We start from the raw sequence: 21,175 nt of genomic DNA on the forward strand, positions 1-21,175 counted from the left end.
AGTTTAGCAACAGAGCAGGCAGCTGTGACTGACAGCTTTCTGTGACAGAAAGAGCCAGTCAATATTTACACTCCTCATGAACACACAAAAGAGCATCAGGGTACTTGAGAAATTAGCCCTTGATTGCCACTTGGAAGGCATCATCAGAAAGTCAAATCACTTCAGCACCTCCAACAACATAACTGCTTTCATTCTTGAGACTCAAGATCCCTCACAGATGTTCCACCGTCTTTTGCCTGGAAGTCAGGAGATGTCTGAAGGGCAAAATGGCTGCTGAAAGGCTTTATTATGTCAGAAGATAACGACTGCACTCGGTCACCACTTGCTCTGTTTCTTGCTGAAGCAGCAGACAGAAATCTGATAGTTATAAAAGGCCACTCCTAGGTTCCTGAGCCAGCTATAGGATTTTTCAGTGCACAGCAGAGGGGGATCTACTGTCATGTCACATGATCACCAGAGTTGGGGGACACTGATGCAGTGGTTCAGTTCAGCTCTCCAGTTCCCAAAATGCCACCACATAGAACAGCCCTAAATCTTGGCTTAAAAGTCACAAAACACGCAGTGCCTTTCCAAGTGAGATCTCAGATCCTCTCATTTCCAGCATACAATAGCATTATTCAGCCACTAAGGTTTCCATTTAGCTTGCATTTATGCCAAGTACTTTTAATTGCAAAGGGAAAGGATGTTAAGCTCTCCCATTTGTTTCCTTCTAATTCATAAGGGATGAAGCAGTGGTTGGTAAAAGTCAGAGGTTAAGAGTTGTTCTCCCCCCACCTCCATCTCAGTTAAGGGACTTGCATCCTCCTGCTGCCGCACAGAGGTTACCTATTCCAAGGGCAGGAAAGGTGATGTCATTTGTCAGAACGAAAAAGGTAAGTTATTGTAAACTTACAAGCAAACAAGCATCAGGGAAGTCTCATCAGTATCTAAACCCCTCAAGGCATCCCTTACAACTGATGTTCATAGTCCCCTTGACCAACATAGGTCTCATTTAAGGATGGATATTCCAATACTCACCCAATACATGTACAATAATTCAGACAGCATCCAACACAAAGAGCTCGTCAGATGGATACAGAGTAGCATCTTGGACCGAAGCAAAAGGCTGCACAGCAAGCAGTGAAATAACTAGAAGAAGAGATGCTTAATTTCTACTGATTTTTAGCAACTTTGTTCCTGTATTTGTTAGATGAAGGGGAAAGCTGCTGAATGTGGTTTAGTAAATAATACATGAACCATAGCCACATCTCTGGACTATCAGGGCGGCACTTAATGCAGTCCTATTGAAATTTCTCTTTCTTTTGATAATCATAAAAGGGTCTAGAGTAACGTTTCCATATGGGGTTTGTTCCTGTTATGCAAGATCTGGTGAACTACATTGTCTGAGGCAAAGGGATTAAGTGAATTGGTGGTTTGGGCTTGGTAGTGTTTAAGAATTGTCTTCACCCCACCTCTCCAGCCCTGGGACAAGAGCCTTGTTAGGTTATTACTATGCAAATGAAGTGAAATGTAAATGAAATGTTACATCCTAGCATACCTACCTCTTAGTAACCCCAGGAGCAAAAATTTAGTTAAATTTAATGGACTGTAATTCTATCAAAAAATATAGTTTATTAACAAGCACATATAATAAATTGCACCACTAACTTCAAATAAAAATCTAGCCAGCTCACCTTCACACTAAGTGACACTTGGTTAATACACAGCAGAAAAGCAATGCACACAGGCTTCCAACAGACACAGAACAAACTCAGTTGCAATTCAAGTTCAAGTTGTAATCCGAAGAAGGGCACATAAAAGCAAAAGCTATGAAGACTTCACGTGAACCTTGCCATTTCTTTCCACCAGACCTTTGGTCTCTTACAAAATAGGTCTGTACTACAAAAAGTAATAAAAGCTCTGGATTCAGTTTACTCAGCCTCTTCCATCACAGCTTAACTCTAACGTTTTGCAACAACGTGAGTAGTACTAAGAGGGAGGTAAGAGGCAAAGAGAGTTATGTCTTGGAATTACATAAGTTCAGCTGCAGGTATGAACTTCAGTGTCAGCGTCCCAGTTCTTGCCAGAAATACAAATCTAGCGAAACACATGCTTCCCTCTCGGCAATTAAAACTTGATTCATTCTCCCCTGACATCAAGACAAATGTTCTTCTGTAATCAGTGGTACTCTGGTGGGGGCTGCAGTGGCCTTCGAAAAGCCCCAAACAGTCATCCCTTCTAGCGAAAAGTTTGTCACCCTCCAGTCTTCAGCTTGGCTATGATGTCAGTACAACCTGACACGCTGTTACCACACGGGTCTCAGAACAGTCTTGTCCTCCCTTGCCAGAAAAAAGGATTCAGCAGAATTTGATATATAAGAACTGAAGCCAGCTTGGCAATGAACAGCTCCACTCTGCTCAGCGTAAGATCTTAACCTCACCACAATGGAGTAAATAGAAGGTTTGTAATGAACTTCAGTAGGAGCCCAAGAGAAGCATCAGGGCAAACCAGAAAAATCCACACTTCTTGATATTAGACCTTGTTGCCTGCACAGGAAAGAGGGCATTTGTATTTCTGACCCTCTGGGGGAGTAATGGGAAGGTTCCCAAGAGCAGTGCTCCAAATGGAAGTGTCCACGGTGAAAGCACTCAAGTAGTATTTTTAAACAAAGCCAGAAACTTCTCTGTTTCCTTGTGGCAGAACAAAAAAAAATCTCTCTAAGCATTAGGGTCCCAATTTTATTAACATGGTGCCTGTCATCACAACAAACAAAAATTACACCCTGCTCCCTAATCACACTAGCAATTAATCTTGACTCTGAGAAACTTTACAGCAGTAACAACGGGTTCAAGACTTACTTTCTCTAATTTCTCTCCTGCAATGTCCTCTGTATAATGTCTACAAGAAAACCCCAAACCACTAGAAACTTCTCCTCCTCCCACTCTAAGCAAAGTTAAGATCTACTTTCATGATTAAAATCAGTTTAAAAAGGATGACTTTTTTTTTCTCTCAACTGCTGGAACCAGACTTTTCGCAGGAGAAATTTCTCTCAGTGTGAACCTGATGAACAAAAGCAAACAATCAGAAACTACCTAGAAATAAAACACACTAAAGGAAGTCCAAGTGTTGTGACACCTCCTATTGCAAATGATGCACAGTTCAATCAGCAACAAGCTCCCTCTCCCCGATGCAACTCGCACAGCTGGCTCTCATGGTAGCTACTTATGAAATACTCTTACAGAACAACAACTTTAGAAAAAATTGGACAAGTGAGAATGGAGTTATTTTAATCTTGAACAATATCAGCCAATGATAGGGATGAATACAAACACTGTTTGCATAAAAAGAAAATAAATCAGCGAAACATGAATTTAAGCTGCATTTTCAGGCTGGATCTTGGCTTTCCTCTTCCTTGTTTTACAAAAATAGGGTATGACATTTCAGCATCAATTGCTTATGTAAGAAATTTATTCATCAAACATTCCTTTCTTGAAATACCACCTATTAAAATGTTAGCTAAGATTCATCCCACTTCCAGAAGAGACTAGAATTTTGTCTGAACTGCACTTGCAGACAATAATAAAGAGACTGATATGAACTCAATAAAAAATAGATTATGGCAAAAAGAAAGCAAATTAAAAATAGTTTAGAAAAAAGAAAAGAATCGAGCTCCACTCATTGACTTTCACTGCCTGTCTCACCCCCAATGACACAAACACCAGTGTCTTTTTAGCTGATCAAAAGATTTAGCTTCAAGATTGAACGGTGTTTGAAAGGCTGTACGTTGCTGTAAAAAGAGGACAAAACCTTCCACAATAAAACAGAGGAAACCACAGTAAAAATACTGAAAATTCTTGATCAGTGTATTGCATCAAAGATCAGTATTTGTAACACCACCATAGTTCTCTCATCTTCCACTTCAAGAAAGGGATCCTGTACTACACTTGCACGCTTCCAATAAAGGCATGACTGCACATGAGTAATTCACATGTCAGTTGTATAGTACTGAAGGAAAGTAAAAACCTGAAGCTCCCTTCTGCTGCTTTGGCAGTGAACCCCAGCGGGCGGGAAGGCCTGCTGGGGATACCAACATTGAAGCAAACGGGTGGAATGACAAGAGTCAGCAATCCAACAGCACAAAGCCGGGTTGGACATGGCTCTTTCCCCTACTGCAAAGCAGATTTAATAAATGGGATTTATTTTAGAAAGTTTCACAATTCTTAAACAGTAGATGATACTTGCATTCCTGAAGGATTAAGTTCTACATTTCTTAATGCTAATTCAACTCTCTAAAACCAACCCAATAAAACCAGCAAAGCTTTTACAAGTAACAAGCACAACCTAAAAATTCCACCCTCAAAACTGCCTTTTTGGTACTCTTTTAAGCTCTTAAAGATATTCTATTTATTGAAGAGATGCCAGGAAGCCTGCAGCGGGAACAAATGCTTCTTTGGCAAAAGGAAAACATTTTAATGCCTACTCCCTTCGAAGTATGCACACCTCACCACAACATATGCTAATATACTACCAAATAAGTCTCTTTATCTTGCCATTTTTATAACAAACTGTTTCATTCATATCTATTTCAGCTTGTAACTACCTACTGCACAGAGCACCACACTGTGCTAAACCAACAAGTAGTTTCTAACTATGAAACAGAACGTAATAAAGAAAAAGGAACATACTATATTAAAAAACATTTATATGTTCCAAAACAAGTCAGGAGGGGCTAATGTTGTGTAAGCTGTTTCAATATGAAATTAGAATTTTAAGTCCTGCAGGCAATTTTGGGCCTTTTCCCACCATCCGCTGTCCTTTATTTAAGAGGAACAACATCTATGAGAAAAAGGATCCCCACAAGTCGGACAGTGAGAGGGAATTTACACTAAATCTGCTGTTAATACAGGAAAACAAGTGTTGCAGCCCTTCTGTGAAGATATCTAGGTGTGCATGTGTGCATGGCATACACATACCTCTCCCTGGATTTCCAGCCTTCCTCGAGGCACACACTCCACTGCCACACTTCCAAACACAAGCTAAATGCTGACTCTAGAAAAAGATGAAGGCTGACTCTTCGCAGATCTATGTCTGCAATTGCAAAAATAAATACAGATAAATATTTGCTACCGTAATACTAGATTGCTTTTTTCAAGTGAAACTGATACTTAAAGTCATCTTCTTCCTGCAGAACTCCAAGAAGCAAAAGGGTAAGTGCTTTTAAAAATGAAGAACTCGAGTGAAGAAAAGAAAGAAAACCCTCCCTCAAACATGCTGGAGCAAGACCACGCAGTGCAGGCACCAGCCTTCTTTACTGAGACAGGGTCTTTAGCCTCCAGACTAAACCCTAGTCCCTCCAGTTAAATCAGTGTGGCTTCTAATGATACCAGAAGGAAAGATGTCTGTAACAGGGGGATTTAAATACCACAGTTAAGTGTGAAAGGCTTGGTATACAACTGCAGTAACTCTACTGAGGACATTATTAGGATAGGAGGGAGAAAAGAAAGATAAATTCTATGGGAAAGTCACTTGGATCCCTCAAAACTTCCTGTAGGCTTTGATCTATACACCCGAATCCAGCTGTAGGGGTGAAGAGGATGGGGAGGGAGTAAGTGAAAATTGGTTTGTCATAACTGAACCTTCCCCCCCTGCCCCATTAGAGGAATCAAAATGGCCTCAAATGATGCAATGGTTCCACCCGAAGACAGCCACATTCAAAAAACATTGGAAATCCTGAAGTCAGAGCTTGTGAATTTGTTTGGTTTGCATGCTGTCCTGGAGGAGAGAGAAGTTAATACTTTTAAAAGCTTGGTATTTACACTTCTGAAAAGTTTGTGCACTTCATCCAAATTTGATAGGACAGGATTTAAGTGCCTCTCAGTGTTCCCAACCGGGCACTTCTGCTGCTTTGGCACAGGCGCACACACAGGATTCCAGTACCAATGGGATACGACAGCTAATGCAGCTTTAAACTGGCAGCACTCCTGAGTAGTTCTAAATGTTTATCAACTCAGTAGGTCAAAAGTCTGCAGACACTGGGTGGAGCAGCAGTATGCCACAAAACTAACAGTTGTCCTCCTAGAAAAGAAGAAGGGGAGGGGGAGAGAACAGTTGTCAGTAAAAACTAAAGCTGCTGGCCCCAAGCCAGAGCAGATGATCTCCAGTTCATAAAATACAGGATTTGCCCATCTCACCACTTAAGAAAAAGAAGGTTCATTTGCTATACAAGTGCCTGATACAGAGGCAGGGAAACACTGCAGGGGGTCTCAAAAACTTTCCTGGTTTCTCATGTACTCAGTTTAAAGCAGCAGCGTGTGGTTTTTCTCTCTGCAGAGGGTGTGGCAGTGTTACAGCCAGCAGGTTTAACAGCTAGAAGGAAAATAGCAGCGTAATTCTTCGCTTCAGCTCTGCTCATGTGTTTCTTAAATTACTGCTTGTAGGCATCAAATGAGTGAAGTCCAGTGTCCTCCTTTGGTTCAGCCCAGTGAACCTGGGCCCAGATCTTCTGAAAGGACAATCGACAGGCAGTGCTGCTGTCGCGTTGTGGCAGGCTACTAAAGCAGGGGGGGCAACATGAAAGCATGATACAACCTCGCTGTGCTCACTGTGACCCTCCTCATGCCCCCTTCCTGGCAGGAACCTAGAGATCTGCTTCAGAAATGTTAAAAATTATTCTTCTCTAACCCAGAAATCACACTTTGCCCAGTGCTCATGTGACCTGTGCGTTTCCAGATACAGAAATCCAGTTCAACACTTAACTATCCTTTCCTCTAAGAGGATACAGAATGTGATAGGAAAATCCAGACAGAACTTACTGGCATGGATGTGGCATGTGCTATCAGTGCCGTTCAAACATTCGGGATCCAGACCCTGTGTGTTTTCATGGTCACTGTAAGCTCTTTAGAACAGAAACCATGCCCTTCACATCTTTCTAAACCAGCTATCACACCTCTACAATGCCACATAATCTTGCCATGTGTAGTGCACAAGCTCCAGAGATAAGGAGGACAGGCTGCCCCGTTTAGATCTCCTTTTCTGTGGATTTGCATCAAATGTCAGCTACTCAAGACTGCATTCATTAAGGCATTTTGCAGAACACAGTACATTCTTATCTAAGGGAGGGAATGATAACCCTTTCCTAAACAAGAGATAATCATGCAGAAATACATCTTTTCAATTAGTATCTTTTAGAATGTTAATACAGTGCTCTTCCAAAATTGCCCCATAGTACATTTTTATTGAGTTGTAACTTGATGAATTCCTAAAGGTGTCTATCATCTCGTAACTTAAGTTCTACAAAGAGCAATGGCTAGTAATTCTATAGAAAGTGGAAGTTCTCTACTCCAGTTGAAACTCTGTCAGTTTATTTCAGATAATACAAGGATTTAGTGACCAGCAAGTAGTTTTCCATCACCTTCTTGTTCAGTGCTTGAAATAAATTCTTTACAGCACAATTATAACACCTTCTGCCACTCTGAATATTAAGACTGTAATGTGGAAGCCATTTATTTTACTCAACATGAAGCCAATGAATTTCAAGGTATGACTGAAGTGTGACAGAATGGCAAGTTGAAGTATGCAACCTCTACAAGTAGACCTTTCTAGGAAAGATGACTTTTCCAAAATAGCATTTATTTAGCCTTCTGGTTGCTGTCCAGATTTGGCATACCTAAGGTGCTTTCATTTCTACTGCTGAACTGCCAGCAAATCAGATTCTTATGGCAAAAACTCCCAGCAAAACAATTTATGATGTAGCTGTGGAAAGCAGGTACCATCGACCTGAGTCACCACTGCGTCTCTGCTTTCCTTGAATTTCCTCCTACTGGAAAGTAGTTGATCATGATGGAAGATAACTAGCAAATCAATGGATTTCAGCAGGACAAGAACTAAGTGGCATTCTTGTGCATTACACACACCAGCAAGTCTACATGAGGGCAACATTCCCTGAACCATACCCCAATTCTGAGTGCCTTCTATGACTGTACTGTCCAGCAGGCCAGGAAGTCTGTGTAGGCTTGTCTACTTGACTTGTGAATACTGCAGATGCATTCACAACTGCTACAACCATAAAAAACTGAAATATTTTTAAACCCATGTATTGCTATGAGATATATGCTACAATGCAGAATACTTCACAGCATATCTCAAGCTAATTAGTGTGGAAAGGAAAACCAAGAGTATTTTACTGCAGAACATTTAAATTAAGCTCTGGCTTTAGAGCTTTTTCCATCTTTAATCCTACAGCACTTTCACTTGGCAGTGGCATTCTCCTGAAGTTGCAGTTGAGACCATCAGGGAGGTAATGGTGTTGGCTAACATTCCCTTCCCAAGGCACAGAAGTGCCATGCATATGCTGCAGTGCCACAGACAGGTCAATCCCATCCTATCAAAACCTTTCACCACCTCACAGCAGTCTGAAATAGGAAAGTGTGGTAGCCCTTCTTAAACAGTCCAACAACAGTACTGTGGTTGTCTTGCAAACACAAGACATCAACTGCCACATGCAATCACAAGACAGGGGCTTCAGATCTGAAAGACTGCTAAGTTACAAAAAATTAAATCCTTCAGAAAATCCTTTGCTCCATAAGGTGTTTTTCTTCTTAAATGAACCCCCAGTGTAATTTCCTGTATAATTACCCTTGATGCAATCCTGCCATTGGAGTTTCCCTCAAGGGAAAGAGCTTTGGGTAGACAATGGTAAACATAGGCTGGCTGCAGCGGTGGCAGTGTCCCAAGGGACAGTGCAGCAATTCCAAGAGGCTTTTGGGTAGTGAGATTGGAGTCAGAAAGTTCAAATCTAGAGAAAAAAACAACAAAAGAGGCTTCTAACAAAACAATTGCACGATCAAGTCAAATACAACAAACATGATCCATCAACAATCAGCTGTCCTACGTTCTGAAGACTTTCTCAGAAGAACAGCAAGGTAACAAAGATTGCCACCATGAGGGTGAAACACATGGCTCAGAAGGTTTGATATCTATGTTTAGCATCTGTAGGCATAAGATCAACTGGGCCCAAATATCCAGGTGAAAACCCCATAGCAGAAGCAAACAATAAACCCCAGTAATATATAATAAAGCATTTCTAGACTCAAAGATGACCTAGACAGGTGTTTATTAATAAAGAACACAAAATTCTAGAAAGGACATCAGTACTATTTGACTGAAGTATTTCAGCAACCAGGCCAGCAGGAGAGCTAAGCTCACTGAAAAGTCCAAATCTCACCATCAGCAAAAACCTGAATCTGAAATATTCAGAATCACTTGAAATAAAATCCAGCCCAGCATAATTCTGCTGGATCTAACTAAACAGACCCCCCTAGAAAGATCAACACATTCATAATCTCCTAGTGCACCCCTACATTTTACCAGGTGCCAGGGTCTGTTCCTGGGAAAGAGCAATCACTTTCTCAGGCTTGGCCCAAGCCACATAGTGTTTTATAAATTAAAATCAGCATGCTAATCTCCATTTGGAATCTGAGAGACAGCCAAGACAGGTGAAGGAGTTTATGTGCTGAGTAATCATGACAAGATGCAGTACCTGATAAATGAGTTTTGCCATATCACACTAGTTTCAGCTTTCAAATGCTGTAAGGTTTAACCCTCCCCACACACGCACCACAACAGCCTCAGCTGAGATGATGAGTGTGAGAAATGGTGCATTTGCATCAGAAAGAAAAGGTCACATTCTGTAGCCAAGCAAAGATTTGAAGAAAAGTAGTCCAGTTGCTGCTGTCACCCTGACATAGCAGCCACCAAGTATTTAACAGCACCCTTGAAACGGCACATTCAGGCAGTGATAGATCAAATCTGCTAGCTGCATCGTGTGTGCCACCTGCTTCCCCCATACACCATTATCTTCCACCTGTCTGAGCTATGCATTACTGCTGCCCCACCGAAATGAGGGTGCTGCCAGAGGTAATGCACATAGCCTTTAATGAGGTCACTCAGAATAAGAGCTAGATGTGTATGTATATGCAAGTGCAGAAAAATCTAGACAGTACTGTGTAGCAAACTGAAAGTAGGCAAGATAGCTAAAAACACAGTCATATTCTAGCAACTATTGTTCAAGTCACAGCTGGGTGAGAAAAGTAGTTACTGATGGTTTAGAAGACCTTGTACCTAGTGTTCCCAAACTCCTTTTCAGACAGAATTTTGCAAACCACAGTGCAACAACATTCATCACTGTGTAATTTTGGTGCAGTTGGTACACTGGTCCTCAAGAGGTGGAAACCTCCCCTCTCCTCACCATATGCAGAAATACCAACAGTGGGGTCAGTTGGTACGTTTTCTATGTCACTAAACACACTCTCCACAAAGCAGTGTCCTTTCCTTTGAACACATAACACTGTGGTTATCCCCTCCCTCCACTTCTTGTACAGTATTATTTGCTGCAGAAATCCTTGTACACCTTTTCTAGCAAAGCAATAATCCAGCAGTTACAGTTTCCTCCAGTGGCCATGGTGCAAGTGACTCCTTATCATAAAACTTCTTAATCTTTTTATTATATCTCTCTACCTTTCTGCTTTCCACTTTCCTCTCTAAAGCTGATGGTCTCCCAAAATGCCATAAATAAGGGGCAGTTACAACACATCTAAATCTGACAGAACCTGAATGTGCAGGTTATCATCAGATATTGCTAACTCATGTGACTGCATGATGCATAACCAGATGAGCCAGAGGCCACTTTGGAAGGAAGAGTCTGAATTGGGGCAGAACTAAAACAGCTCAGCTGTCATGCTGTACTGACATGGCCACGGGCTGCTAACATTTCTTTCGCCTTATGTACAACAAGTCTGCCAGTTTAGGAGTGTGCTGCCTGGCAAGAAGTTGCATTGTTGACTGATGCATCTAATCTTGCCTCAGGAACTGTATTTCTCATCTCTGTTTTCCATTAAAGAGTTTCTCCTGCAAAAAGCATCCTTCTTTACACAGTCCTCAAGTAAGAAACCATTTGTAAGCACCTCTCGACCTTAGAAATAGTCTTTGGAGTTCTGTTATTGGGTTTTTTGGGTTTTGTTTTGTTTTGTTTTTAATATTGGGCATTTTTGTTCTAATACAGCACTGCAAACATAATTTGATTAAATGACTATTTTAAAATATTAATCCTAGACCAGATCTTGGAAGAGCTATTTAAAATGTTCCTATCACTGCCAGAAAAGCACTTCCACTCTTTCGGTAAACTGAAGACGACCAATCTCTTACCCTTTAAAAACCTGCAGTAGGTGTTGTAGAGGGTCCTCATGGCCAGCTCCTGCAACGGCAACACGGGATCTGTTTCCGTCCCGATAGACTTCACCTCTGCCGGCAGGAACACGGTTAACTGGCCCGATGAAAAAGAGAGTAGTTTCACCTCTGAAACTTGAATTGGAGAACCACAACTAGGAGAACACAAGGTATTTAGAAAGTGATTAGAATAAAATTAGTAAGAACAACTTTAAGGGAACAATCCAGATGACCAACCCAAAGTGTGCCTGATACTGTTTTTCAGTACAGCCCCCTTCAAGGATTCCTTGCAGAGTGCCATATATGCTGGAGTTGGACTAGATGACCCTCAAAGGTCCCTTCCAAACCCAAACTATTTCATGACTCTCTGCTGCCACATTTTCTGTAGATTCCCACCTTCTCTAATGTGCTAGCCACGGGACATCTGCAAGTCTCTGCTTGTGAGCTAACTTTCAAAGGTTGGAGAAAAGAGAACACAATCCCAAGGAGGTGAACCAAGTGCCCTGTGTGTCCCTTACTTTGCCAACAGGCTAATCTCTTTTAGCCTCTGAATGGCATCATTATTAAATATTTCACCAAGGGGAGCAGTTTCATACCCAACAGTTGGCTTCATGTGTTTTAGATCAAGCAGGTGATAATAGTAAAGGATTTCTCAACTGTAGTACACGGGTGACTCTTTACTATACCCTTCCCCATCCACAGAGCTCCCTTGGAGGGTGCAGGGGATTAAGTGAAGGGGGAAAAAAGGAACAGCCTAAGTTGTAGTGGGAAGATACCCTCATAAATCTACTAGCCTTGTCCTTTATAAAGCATATAAGGAAGAGGAAGATTATTTGGATGCAAGGAAACTTAGCTTTTGTAAAAATAATAACTCTCTACATGATCCCTGTTGCAAACTATCATACCAAAGAGACAGGCATAGGAAAATTCTACTAAGAGGTTGGGGAAGTCAACAGGGCAATTGGAATTGTTTATGACAAATTAAATTTGAAGCCAAGAGCAACTTGTTAGGGCCAGTCCTAACAAATGGAACAGAAACACAGATTTGTCAGCCTTCCCAGATACTGGACCTAAAACTGAGGTAACTACACTCAAGCTTATCTGATGTGAAAGAAATCTCATAGTACTTCTCTGATAACAAAGAATCTCATCTCTTCTGATTAAAGGAAAAACAGCCCAGAGAAACAGGAAAAGAAGAGCAGCATCAACCAGTAAGTCAATAAGGCCCTTGTTTAATGCTTTCCCACAAACCATTAATTGGATTAATACATATTATTGGAACGCAGAGACCAACTATTCCAACAATCTGTTCCCCAGCAATCCATACCCAATGCATTATCTATCACAACAGATAAATCTATAATGATGTATTTTTGAGCTCTTAACCCCTTAGCAGCCTAGCTAGGAGACACATCCCCGAACTCGCTGCAGTTGCTGCAGTTCAGAGCTGAGCCGTGTGGTCTACTTTATGTAAAGGGTGGGTCTACTAATGTCAGACCACAACACTAAAAACCAAAGTAAACAAGCAATACAGGCCATCAAGAGAAGTCATCTTAGAGATATACACCCTTAAATCAGAATGGATGAAGGGAATGAACCTCAACTCATGAGTAATACTGGGGGCAAGAACACCTACACAAAATCCATGGGGGTTAAAAAGTAGAATAGAGGATGAGCTAACTAGCTGGAAAAAAATGGAGCTGCAGAAGAGCCTTGGTGAATAAATAACTGGGGAAATAAAAGCCGTGACCACCTATTGGCTGTCTTCAACAAGACTGACAGATACCTAGCTGGAGACTGTGAAATCCAATCTGCAAAAAATAAGATCAAAATTTATTTTGAGTGATGAGATCATCACCTCTTATATAAAAGAATTTTTCAGTCAGTCTGCCTGCAGGATTCCCAGACAGAGATTCATTACTTACACAATGCAATTTATATTCTATTTCTAGCAATCTAGCTTTATGTTAGTAACAGCAGCATGTCACATTTTATTCCCCAGTGAATGACCAGGCTGAGCACTAAAGCCTGGATCTTCAGCTCTCTCCGCATCCATGAAAACCTTGCACTGGTCACTAATGCTTTCTTGGAAGGAACAGAGGAATTCTTCACATAACTATAACTACACAATTTAATGTCACTCAGCACATTATCAGATAAACCCTTTGGTTTCTTAATAAAAAATAGAGAGTGCTCTTGCTACCTTGAAAAGCCTCCTTTAAAGTTACCTTTGACGTTTCAGGATGGTTTCACGACATAAAGACAAATGTCTGACTGGCATACAAGTCTTATTTTGCTTACTAAAAATGACTTTGTTTATTTTTTATTATTGAGGGGAAATTTTTAATTTATTCCACAGAAGCATTGGAAAAATTCATTTCATTGCAACCCCTGCAACCTGTTTCATCTTTCCTACGTCAGATTTACAATAGTCTCCATCCGAAACACTAGCAGCCAGCCTCACCAGCAGTGCAGATGTACACGTGTACAGTGCACATGCAATGACAGCAAAAGGAACTCTTCCTATCGTCACAAGAGGTCAGGGCGAAGAGAAATTGTTTTCAAGCCAGTATAAAATCACCAAGGAAATAAAGCCATGGTCGTTCAAAATGACCTGAAATACGTAGGAGAGCTGGACCAAACTTGTTGGAGTATTCCCTGCACTGTCACTCGTGGTTTTAGTCACAAACAACACAGTTCTACTACCATTAGTGTCAATTTAATGTCTGCCATTCCATTTACAATCAGCTCCGAAAGAACAAAGACTAGAAATTGTTCTGTGAAAAAAATAAAACCAGTAGAATTTGGAGGCTGCACACAGTTCAGCAAAATTATAATCCAACTGCAAGTATTTAAATATCACACAACCAGCTGACACAGGAATATCAGAAAAACCTTAAAATGCCAAGACTCAGCATCTCACATATTGCAGGAGAGTGCAGGCTGCAGAGAGGGAATTTATATTTAATGGGAGATTTGCTGAGAGCCAGCATACCAGAAACTTATAATTAGATGGTAATGGGGACAATCCTCTTCTGATCAGTTTTACACCAGTAAGGCTCCATTCATCAGTGGTACTGATCCTAATTTATGCTAGTGTCAGGGCAGAAAGAATTAGGCTAGTGTCCTAGACAGACCACTTTTTTCTCACATCCTAACCACAAACATGAGACAGCCTAGGATATTTTTAAAATCCACATGTAAAAATATACCTGTCAATCCCTAATTCCTAAAAGAAGTACTTATTTTAGTTAGTAGGCACCAAGACCTACATGAATCTGATACTAGGATGTAAAATGAGTGAAGGGGCTGCATCTGATATCCAAGATATGGCCCATAATTCACTGTGAGAACTTATGAAACAGATAGATGCTGCTACACATTTAAAAACCATTTTGATCATTCTTTAGTTCTGGAAATTCTCTGAAGCCTGAATTTTTGGCCAACCCTTAAACATAGCTAGGATTCAGCTTTAAGCCTTTCATTATCATTACAAATTGCTTCAGAACAACTGTACTGCCAGTTACAGTTTAATACTAAAATACTGCATGTCACTCAGCAATTAATACAGAAGATTTACTGCAAAAATAGAACAGAATGGGGAGCCACAACCATCTCCTAAAAGTAACATCAGCTCTGAATCAATCCCAACACACAAAAATAATCAGCAGTATCACACAGTAAGATATTTATGAGAAATGTTACGAGGCACAAGTATGTGAGGTAGCTGAATTAATTCATACCTACCCACTGCAACCAATGACTTTGTTATACAGATAAGATGGGAGGCCTTTCAGATGAATATTGTTATCCACGTAGACATACTGCAGCTCCCGAGAACGACCTAAATCTGGGTTCAGAAAACAAGGAAAGTCAGGAGGAGAAGGGATGACACAGTGACAATTATAAGCAAGGCAATTCTCTTTAATTATAAATAAGGCAATCTGACTAAATGTAAGCAAACACAAATTAGTAGCTCTCGGTTGTAAAATTTCAGCCACCAGTTTTACTATGGCTGAGCCGAAAAGCTGCTTAGAAAATAGCATTTAAAATAACTACCCCAAACCAAAACTCCTTTGCAGTAACCCTGAAAATTCCATTGTAAATAATTAAATTCAGACATTGACAAACTCCACAGTCAGTTTGAGGAAGCAAAGGGACAATTGATTTCAGATCCACAGCCCATACTTCAAGCTCATAAGGCCAAACCTGCTTTCACTAACAGGCCTCAGGTCACTGAAAGCACAGCTCTGCTATCTTTGGTGAAGCGGTAAGGATGTAGAAGAATGTGCCCTGTCTCACTCTTTCTCCTCTTTTTTTCAAGAAGAGATACTTGTCTAAATCTGTTAGCCATAATCAAATACAACCAGTAATTACTCAGAAACAAGTCTCTGTGATGATGCAAACGACAGCACACAAGAAAAGAGACAAGCATTAAGCTGCAGGATATTACACACCAAAAGCCGTGGCTGCAAGTGAAGGATTGATCCATCCGAAGGTATGCTTTTTAAATGATTCTGTTAAAATATTCATGGCTGGCAGGCAAAAGAACCAAGTACAGCATATTTAAGCAATACCTTCCTGGACCAGAAATAGATATTACCAGACCTCCACAGACAGGACCATCTAGGTATGGAATGATTTTGTTTCCAAAATTCAAGTGGGAAAAATTAAAAGGGAAATTTTAGGCTTCCCGGAAGAATTCTTGGAAACGAGAACAAGATCTAGTCAGGACTAAAACTGTTTGTCACACTAATGTGAGAAAAACAGAAAGACAAAGCAAAGAGTGAGTTAAAAAGAACAGTCTAAAAAGAGTTTTGAACTGGCAAGAAACGTGCCACGTAGGATAATCTGGGGAGCCCATTCCACCTGCAGCTCCTTATGCCACTCGAGATACTGAATTAGGGAAAGAGAGGGGTTTGTTTTACAGAGCCCAGATCAAGTGAGCGATGTCTCAGCTGCAACCCACATCAGCCACATTAGGAGAAAAACATAATAAAAACCACCACCTATTTGCCTTCCCAACTTCCTAACATTTCATGAGTATGTCATAGACACTAAGCAAGATAAACAAGCATTTGGCTGAATCAGCCACACTGCAAGACAACACTAATATCCACTAATTCTGACTTCCCCTATTTATCAACTGTCAGTTACCTTGGTTAGGATAACCAAGGGAATTCATGTAGCTTCCATCCCTTTTGCAATCGTGGTCAAGAGCAGAATAAACCCAACAATGTCCATGATATTTCTATTCATAAATTCTATTTGGAATGATGATCTCCTATCATTCCCCACTATGACAACAGGAAGAATAATACTTTCTGTATTACTGAGTAAAGTTTTATTGCACACAAGAGCTCTGGACACCGCTTAGTGCAGACAAAGCAAATGATATTTTGAGTGATCCCCTCCCAAATGTTTGCCCATCTTAAAATATACTGAATGTCTTCAGCTGTCACCCACTTGAACAGCAGCTGGAAGCACCAGAAACGTTAAAAGCTCATGCTGAAGAGGAGCTTCAGAGGGTGTCACATTAGCTAATCTTTCATATACAGAATAAGTGATGATATAACCAGAAAACAAATAGATTCCTTTTTCTGCAATGAAAATGTTAACATAGAAAACCTGAGCTTTGGGTATTTGTCTTTTCGTAGAGATCCTTGCCCTGCAACAGTCTATGGAGGTTTCAGGGACCACAATTTGGGCTTTCTTTGAACTGGACATCGGGGGACACATTCAACCATCACAGGCTTCTTTGACCCCATCCCAAAGACATTCTAGTTCACAGAGCTGCATACATTAAGAGTCCTGCCCTAAGAAGTGAGTCCAACTATCTCTGCTGACTGATGGGCACTGCTGCTAGACGCTGCTCCGCATTGTTATGCGCTAACACCTCAACAAGCTGATTTATTTTGGCTCAGTATTGCAGGGCTGAAAATAGTTTAGTAAAATTCTGGGATATTTTTAGATGAAACAAAAACACTGTTATCCTACAATGAATAAAACTGTTGCAACACTGAGGCACTGTAACACCATAAAGTATTGTAATGCTGGGAAAGAATCAGCCAATGAAATTTAAAGCAGATAGCATGTGTGGCACACCTAAGGCTGAGAGGACATCGCCTCATGTTGCAGAAGCCTGCTGAAAACTGTGGGTTTCTAGGGTAGCCTGAATGTGCTGCTGTTTAACTTACTAATTTAGAGAATGGAAGAACATTTTTTGAAAGAGGCTCATCTTGCTCATTTCTACACAGATGTATGCAAATGGGCTGAAAATCAAGCAAGTCAAAAAAAGCCCTAAAGCTGTTCTTTTCATATGCACTGAGGGGGGAGTTCGGCTGCATCTCATCTCTTCCCTCTGTCTTTATCTTATGCTATGTTTAGATTCGAAGTTCTGAGTTGACTGCATTTCCTAGGTAATTAAAGCAAATTTTTGGATGTTAGACAAAATATCTCAGTAGGAAAAATTCAATTCCCAAAGCCAAATAGCCTGTAACTATAAATGTTCCTTTGATATAGTTTCTTTGCATTAAATAACCAAGCATCTTTCAGTCCCCAAAAGATTTTTTTCCAGTTTCAAACACTATCTATAAAGTTTAAATTTAAATAAATCATCACTTTAAAAAGCTCTTTGTAATCCCATCCACATTAATTTTTATGTCTTCTATCAGTCAACAAATATTGTTAGAAAGTTCTCAAAAAACCCCACTCTTCTGAAGGACTTTGTAAAACAAGGATGCTGCCCATCTACGAAAAGGCTAAAGCTACAAAGAAGGTTTTCATGTGGCTTTTGCAAGCACTGTACTGTGTCTAAAACATTTCCACTTTCCTTCTTCCAGGCTCCTAGATCAAAGACCTTTCTCCCAGAAATGACCAAATGCCATGAGCCCTGAACAAACCCCAATTCTATTTTTCCCCCCCCTCTCTTTTTCTCTCTTTCTCCTTTTTTTTTTCCCTTAACCTCAGGGCCCTGGCATATGCATTCCACATGGCTGAAGATGGAACAAAAGCTCTTGTGTGTCTGCCCTGATGCTCTTTTAACCATACTGTGAGGGCAAGGACACAAAAGCAGCATATACTGAGGCAGAATAAGACCTTTGTTTACTGTGCACTGATAATTACTAGTCCCATTTTCTAAACAAAAAAGTGCACATAAACCCTCAATAAAGTGATATAGCACTGACTGTGTGCTGTTGTGACGTCCCCTGCACTGGGGCACACTGGGGAATTCATGGCCTATTTTCATTAGAGTTGTAGTTTATTACATAAATCATTTTTATTTTTGCAGTGTCACCAGGTTGAAATTTCTGCTTGCAATGTAATTTTCAGGCACTGGAGTATATACTAATAGTAATATTTTAAAGTTTCTATCAAAGGATAATTCATATTGTAATCAGACTTACACAGAATTATCAGTAGTTCCACTCAAGAACAGCATTCCCAAGATCACTTATTGGGGCAACACTAAAGCTACACTGACAATAGCAGGGCTGTCCAGGAGGCAGTCTCCTGTTCAACTTACACAATTTGGGAGCTTTTAAAGAATAAATTGATTGGGAAGGCCCAAAGGCTCAGATCCACAGTCTTGTTTCTTTGAATACTGGAATATTCAACACTAAAAGATAGCATCTTTTGTTAGTTTTAATGCTGGCATATCCAAGAGTTAAACATATTCTGCAGAACAAATAACTAATAATAACTAATTCAGTACTGTTTACCCATCTATGTACCAGTTCTGAAAGTCAGCAAGTGGCATCAGGTATTATTGTTGTATTTTGTAAAACTGATCACTGGTGTCATACTTCTTTTTCCCCATGCCCACAAACTTAAGACGGCATCCAGGACAAAATCCTACGAAGCACCTATGCAGCAGTGCTGTGAAAGCACTGTGCTGTTGCTGGAATTGATCTTACACCTATCCATCTAGGAACAGGATGATGCAGATTTCCATTGCACTTAACAAGAGACTGGCAGCTCTGAGGGACACACTTAGCTAAGGAATGGATTCCTTGGCACAGCAGATTTCAAGCACCATATGAAATAAATAAGAGGCACTTTACAAAAGCATTAAGCAGTATGTGCCAAACATTTCTTCTAACATAGATGTGTTTAACAAAAAACAAAACAAACAAAAGAGAGAGAGAGAAAGAAAAAGAAAAAACCCTCCACATTCTGCCAGGAGATGAATAAAATGTCTGCTTTTCAATTTAACTCCCTCACTGAAAATATTTGACAGCTCCTGCTTCAGTATTGCTTGCAGGTATTTCTACAGTATCTTCCACTGTTATTTAATGTCTGGACTCAGTCATTAACTAGTAAAGTGAAGCTGGATGTACAAGTACACACAAAAACCACATGAGTCAACACGTGCAGCTAGCAGAAATAACGCTACAATCATGCCTTAACTTCACTAATACTCCAAGAAAAATATTTTCCTATACAGCTTAAGATAGATTTAATCTTTGTGCTTTTCAATGCACTAACTCTCTCTTCTACTTTAGTTCATCACATCTCGACCATTCTGAAGCCTTCTGATTCTTCAGAGGAAGGATTAAACATTTACATTTATACTGGGCTGCTTTTCCTCTGAACTCTAGGATTTATGATTCAGTTTCATATCCAGAGATAGCAAATTATCTCCAAATGTTCACCAGTGAGTCACTATTAAGAACCACTGAACAAGGTCAATTGACAGTCTTTGATGTTTCCCGTTATTTTAAAAAGTTCTTTTTGAATGTTTTGAATTTGAGTCTAAAAATAAAGAAAAAAGAAGGTGTGTCATTATATTAGAGATTTATTTCCTCCTTTTGAACTTAAAACACTTCAGCAGATCTATGGCTCATCCAGGTCATGGCTCGCTCACAGATAAGCTACTAGCACAAAAGTAGCAAAAACTTTTCCCCTTTTATATTACACATCTCATCTCACTGAACAGCATCTTATCTTGGCAAAGCTCAAAAGATTCCACATCCTGTCTCATGAAATGGAGGCCAAAATCAGAGCATTTACTTTGGCTTTTTTTCATTAGTATGGTGGGATCTGGAAGACTTGTTTTCTCATTTACATAATGACATATGTAGGGACACAACTAAAACACTGTCGGGAGGCATGACTTGCACTTACTGTCCAGTAGCACACACTAAGGTGCTAAGAAAATCAGAAAAATCATAAACTTCTTTAGAAGCTAAATTGCTAGTACTGAAAAACTTAACTTAAACCTATAAAATGTAATTAATTTAGAAATTATTATCTCATTTTTAGCCACCTCAATTTTCAGCTTCGTTTCAATGTGATTATCAGAACTTCATCTGCACCTAATTAACACCAAACTGTATTCTAGAAAAAACTATTAATGGTAATTCAACTGACATAAGAGATCTGCCTGACTATTGCAGCAGAGATGATCTCTTGGCAGGGCTAAAAGGTAACAAAGGCAGGGAAGAGGACTTGCTTTTCACCGAGAGTCTGCAGATACCAACACAACTGCTTCCCACCACAAACTACCACACACTGACTGCACCTCCTACTCTTGAAGACCTGCTTCATCACTTCCAGAATCTGAAAGGGCTGAGATAAAGGCAGATACACTCTTTACCGGGCTGCTAAAGTGGAAGTTTTGACGGGTGCCTATACACAGCACAAACTAAACCTGGATTATATGCAGTACTGACATTCCTAACAATAAGACATAACTTTTGTGGAATTACTGGGATTCCACAGTAGGTTTTAAACCCCAGCTGAAGAATCTTAGTTAAATCATCAGATTTAGCAAACAGAAACAGATCATTACCCAAAGTGGTAGAACTCAGATTACATAGTACTATATTTAAACACAACATCATTTAAACTTTTTTCCCCCCTCAGTTAGCTAAAAATAAAGCAAATTTGATAGCTGACCTATTACTCTAAACCAGACATTAAACCTTAGCATGCTTTTTGGTTTATTTATTGACTTATTTTCTGACAGTAT

General features: G+C 40.1%; 1 protein-coding gene across 4 annotated transcripts in view; it reads right to left on the reverse strand.

Moving 5' to 3' along the window:
* Positions 1 to 1,591: 1,591 nt before the first annotated feature.
* The window catches only part of LRRC28 (leucine rich repeat containing 28), a 53,809-nt gene continuing 34,225 nt past the window's right edge, over positions 1,592 to 21,175 (reverse strand). For 2 of the 4 annotated variants that reach the window (XM_068143337.1, XM_068143341.1), the window contains 4 exons: positions 14,950 to 15,052; positions 11,182 to 11,357; positions 8,614 to 8,773; positions 1,592 to 6,054 (listed from right to left, as the gene is read on the reverse strand). In XM_068143337.1, the coding sequence (XP_067999438.1) occupies positions 5,982 to 6,054; positions 8,614 to 8,773; positions 11,182 to 11,357; positions 14,950 to 15,052 (512 nt within the window). In that variant the 3' untranslated portion in view covers positions 1,592 to 5,981. The remainder of the gene's footprint in view (positions 6,055 to 8,613; positions 8,774 to 11,181; positions 11,358 to 14,949; positions 15,053 to 21,175) is intronic. The other 2 variants (XM_068143338.1, XM_068143339.1) reach the window with 2 other exon arrangements.

This window comes from Melanerpes formicivorus, unplaced genomic scaffold, assembly GCF_026170545.1.
Source record: "Melanerpes formicivorus ecotype bairdi unplaced genomic scaffold, bMelFor1.0.p_v2 SCAF_10, whole genome shotgun sequence".
Classification (NCBI taxonomy): Eukaryota; Metazoa; Chordata; class Aves; order Piciformes; family Picidae; genus Melanerpes; species Melanerpes formicivorus.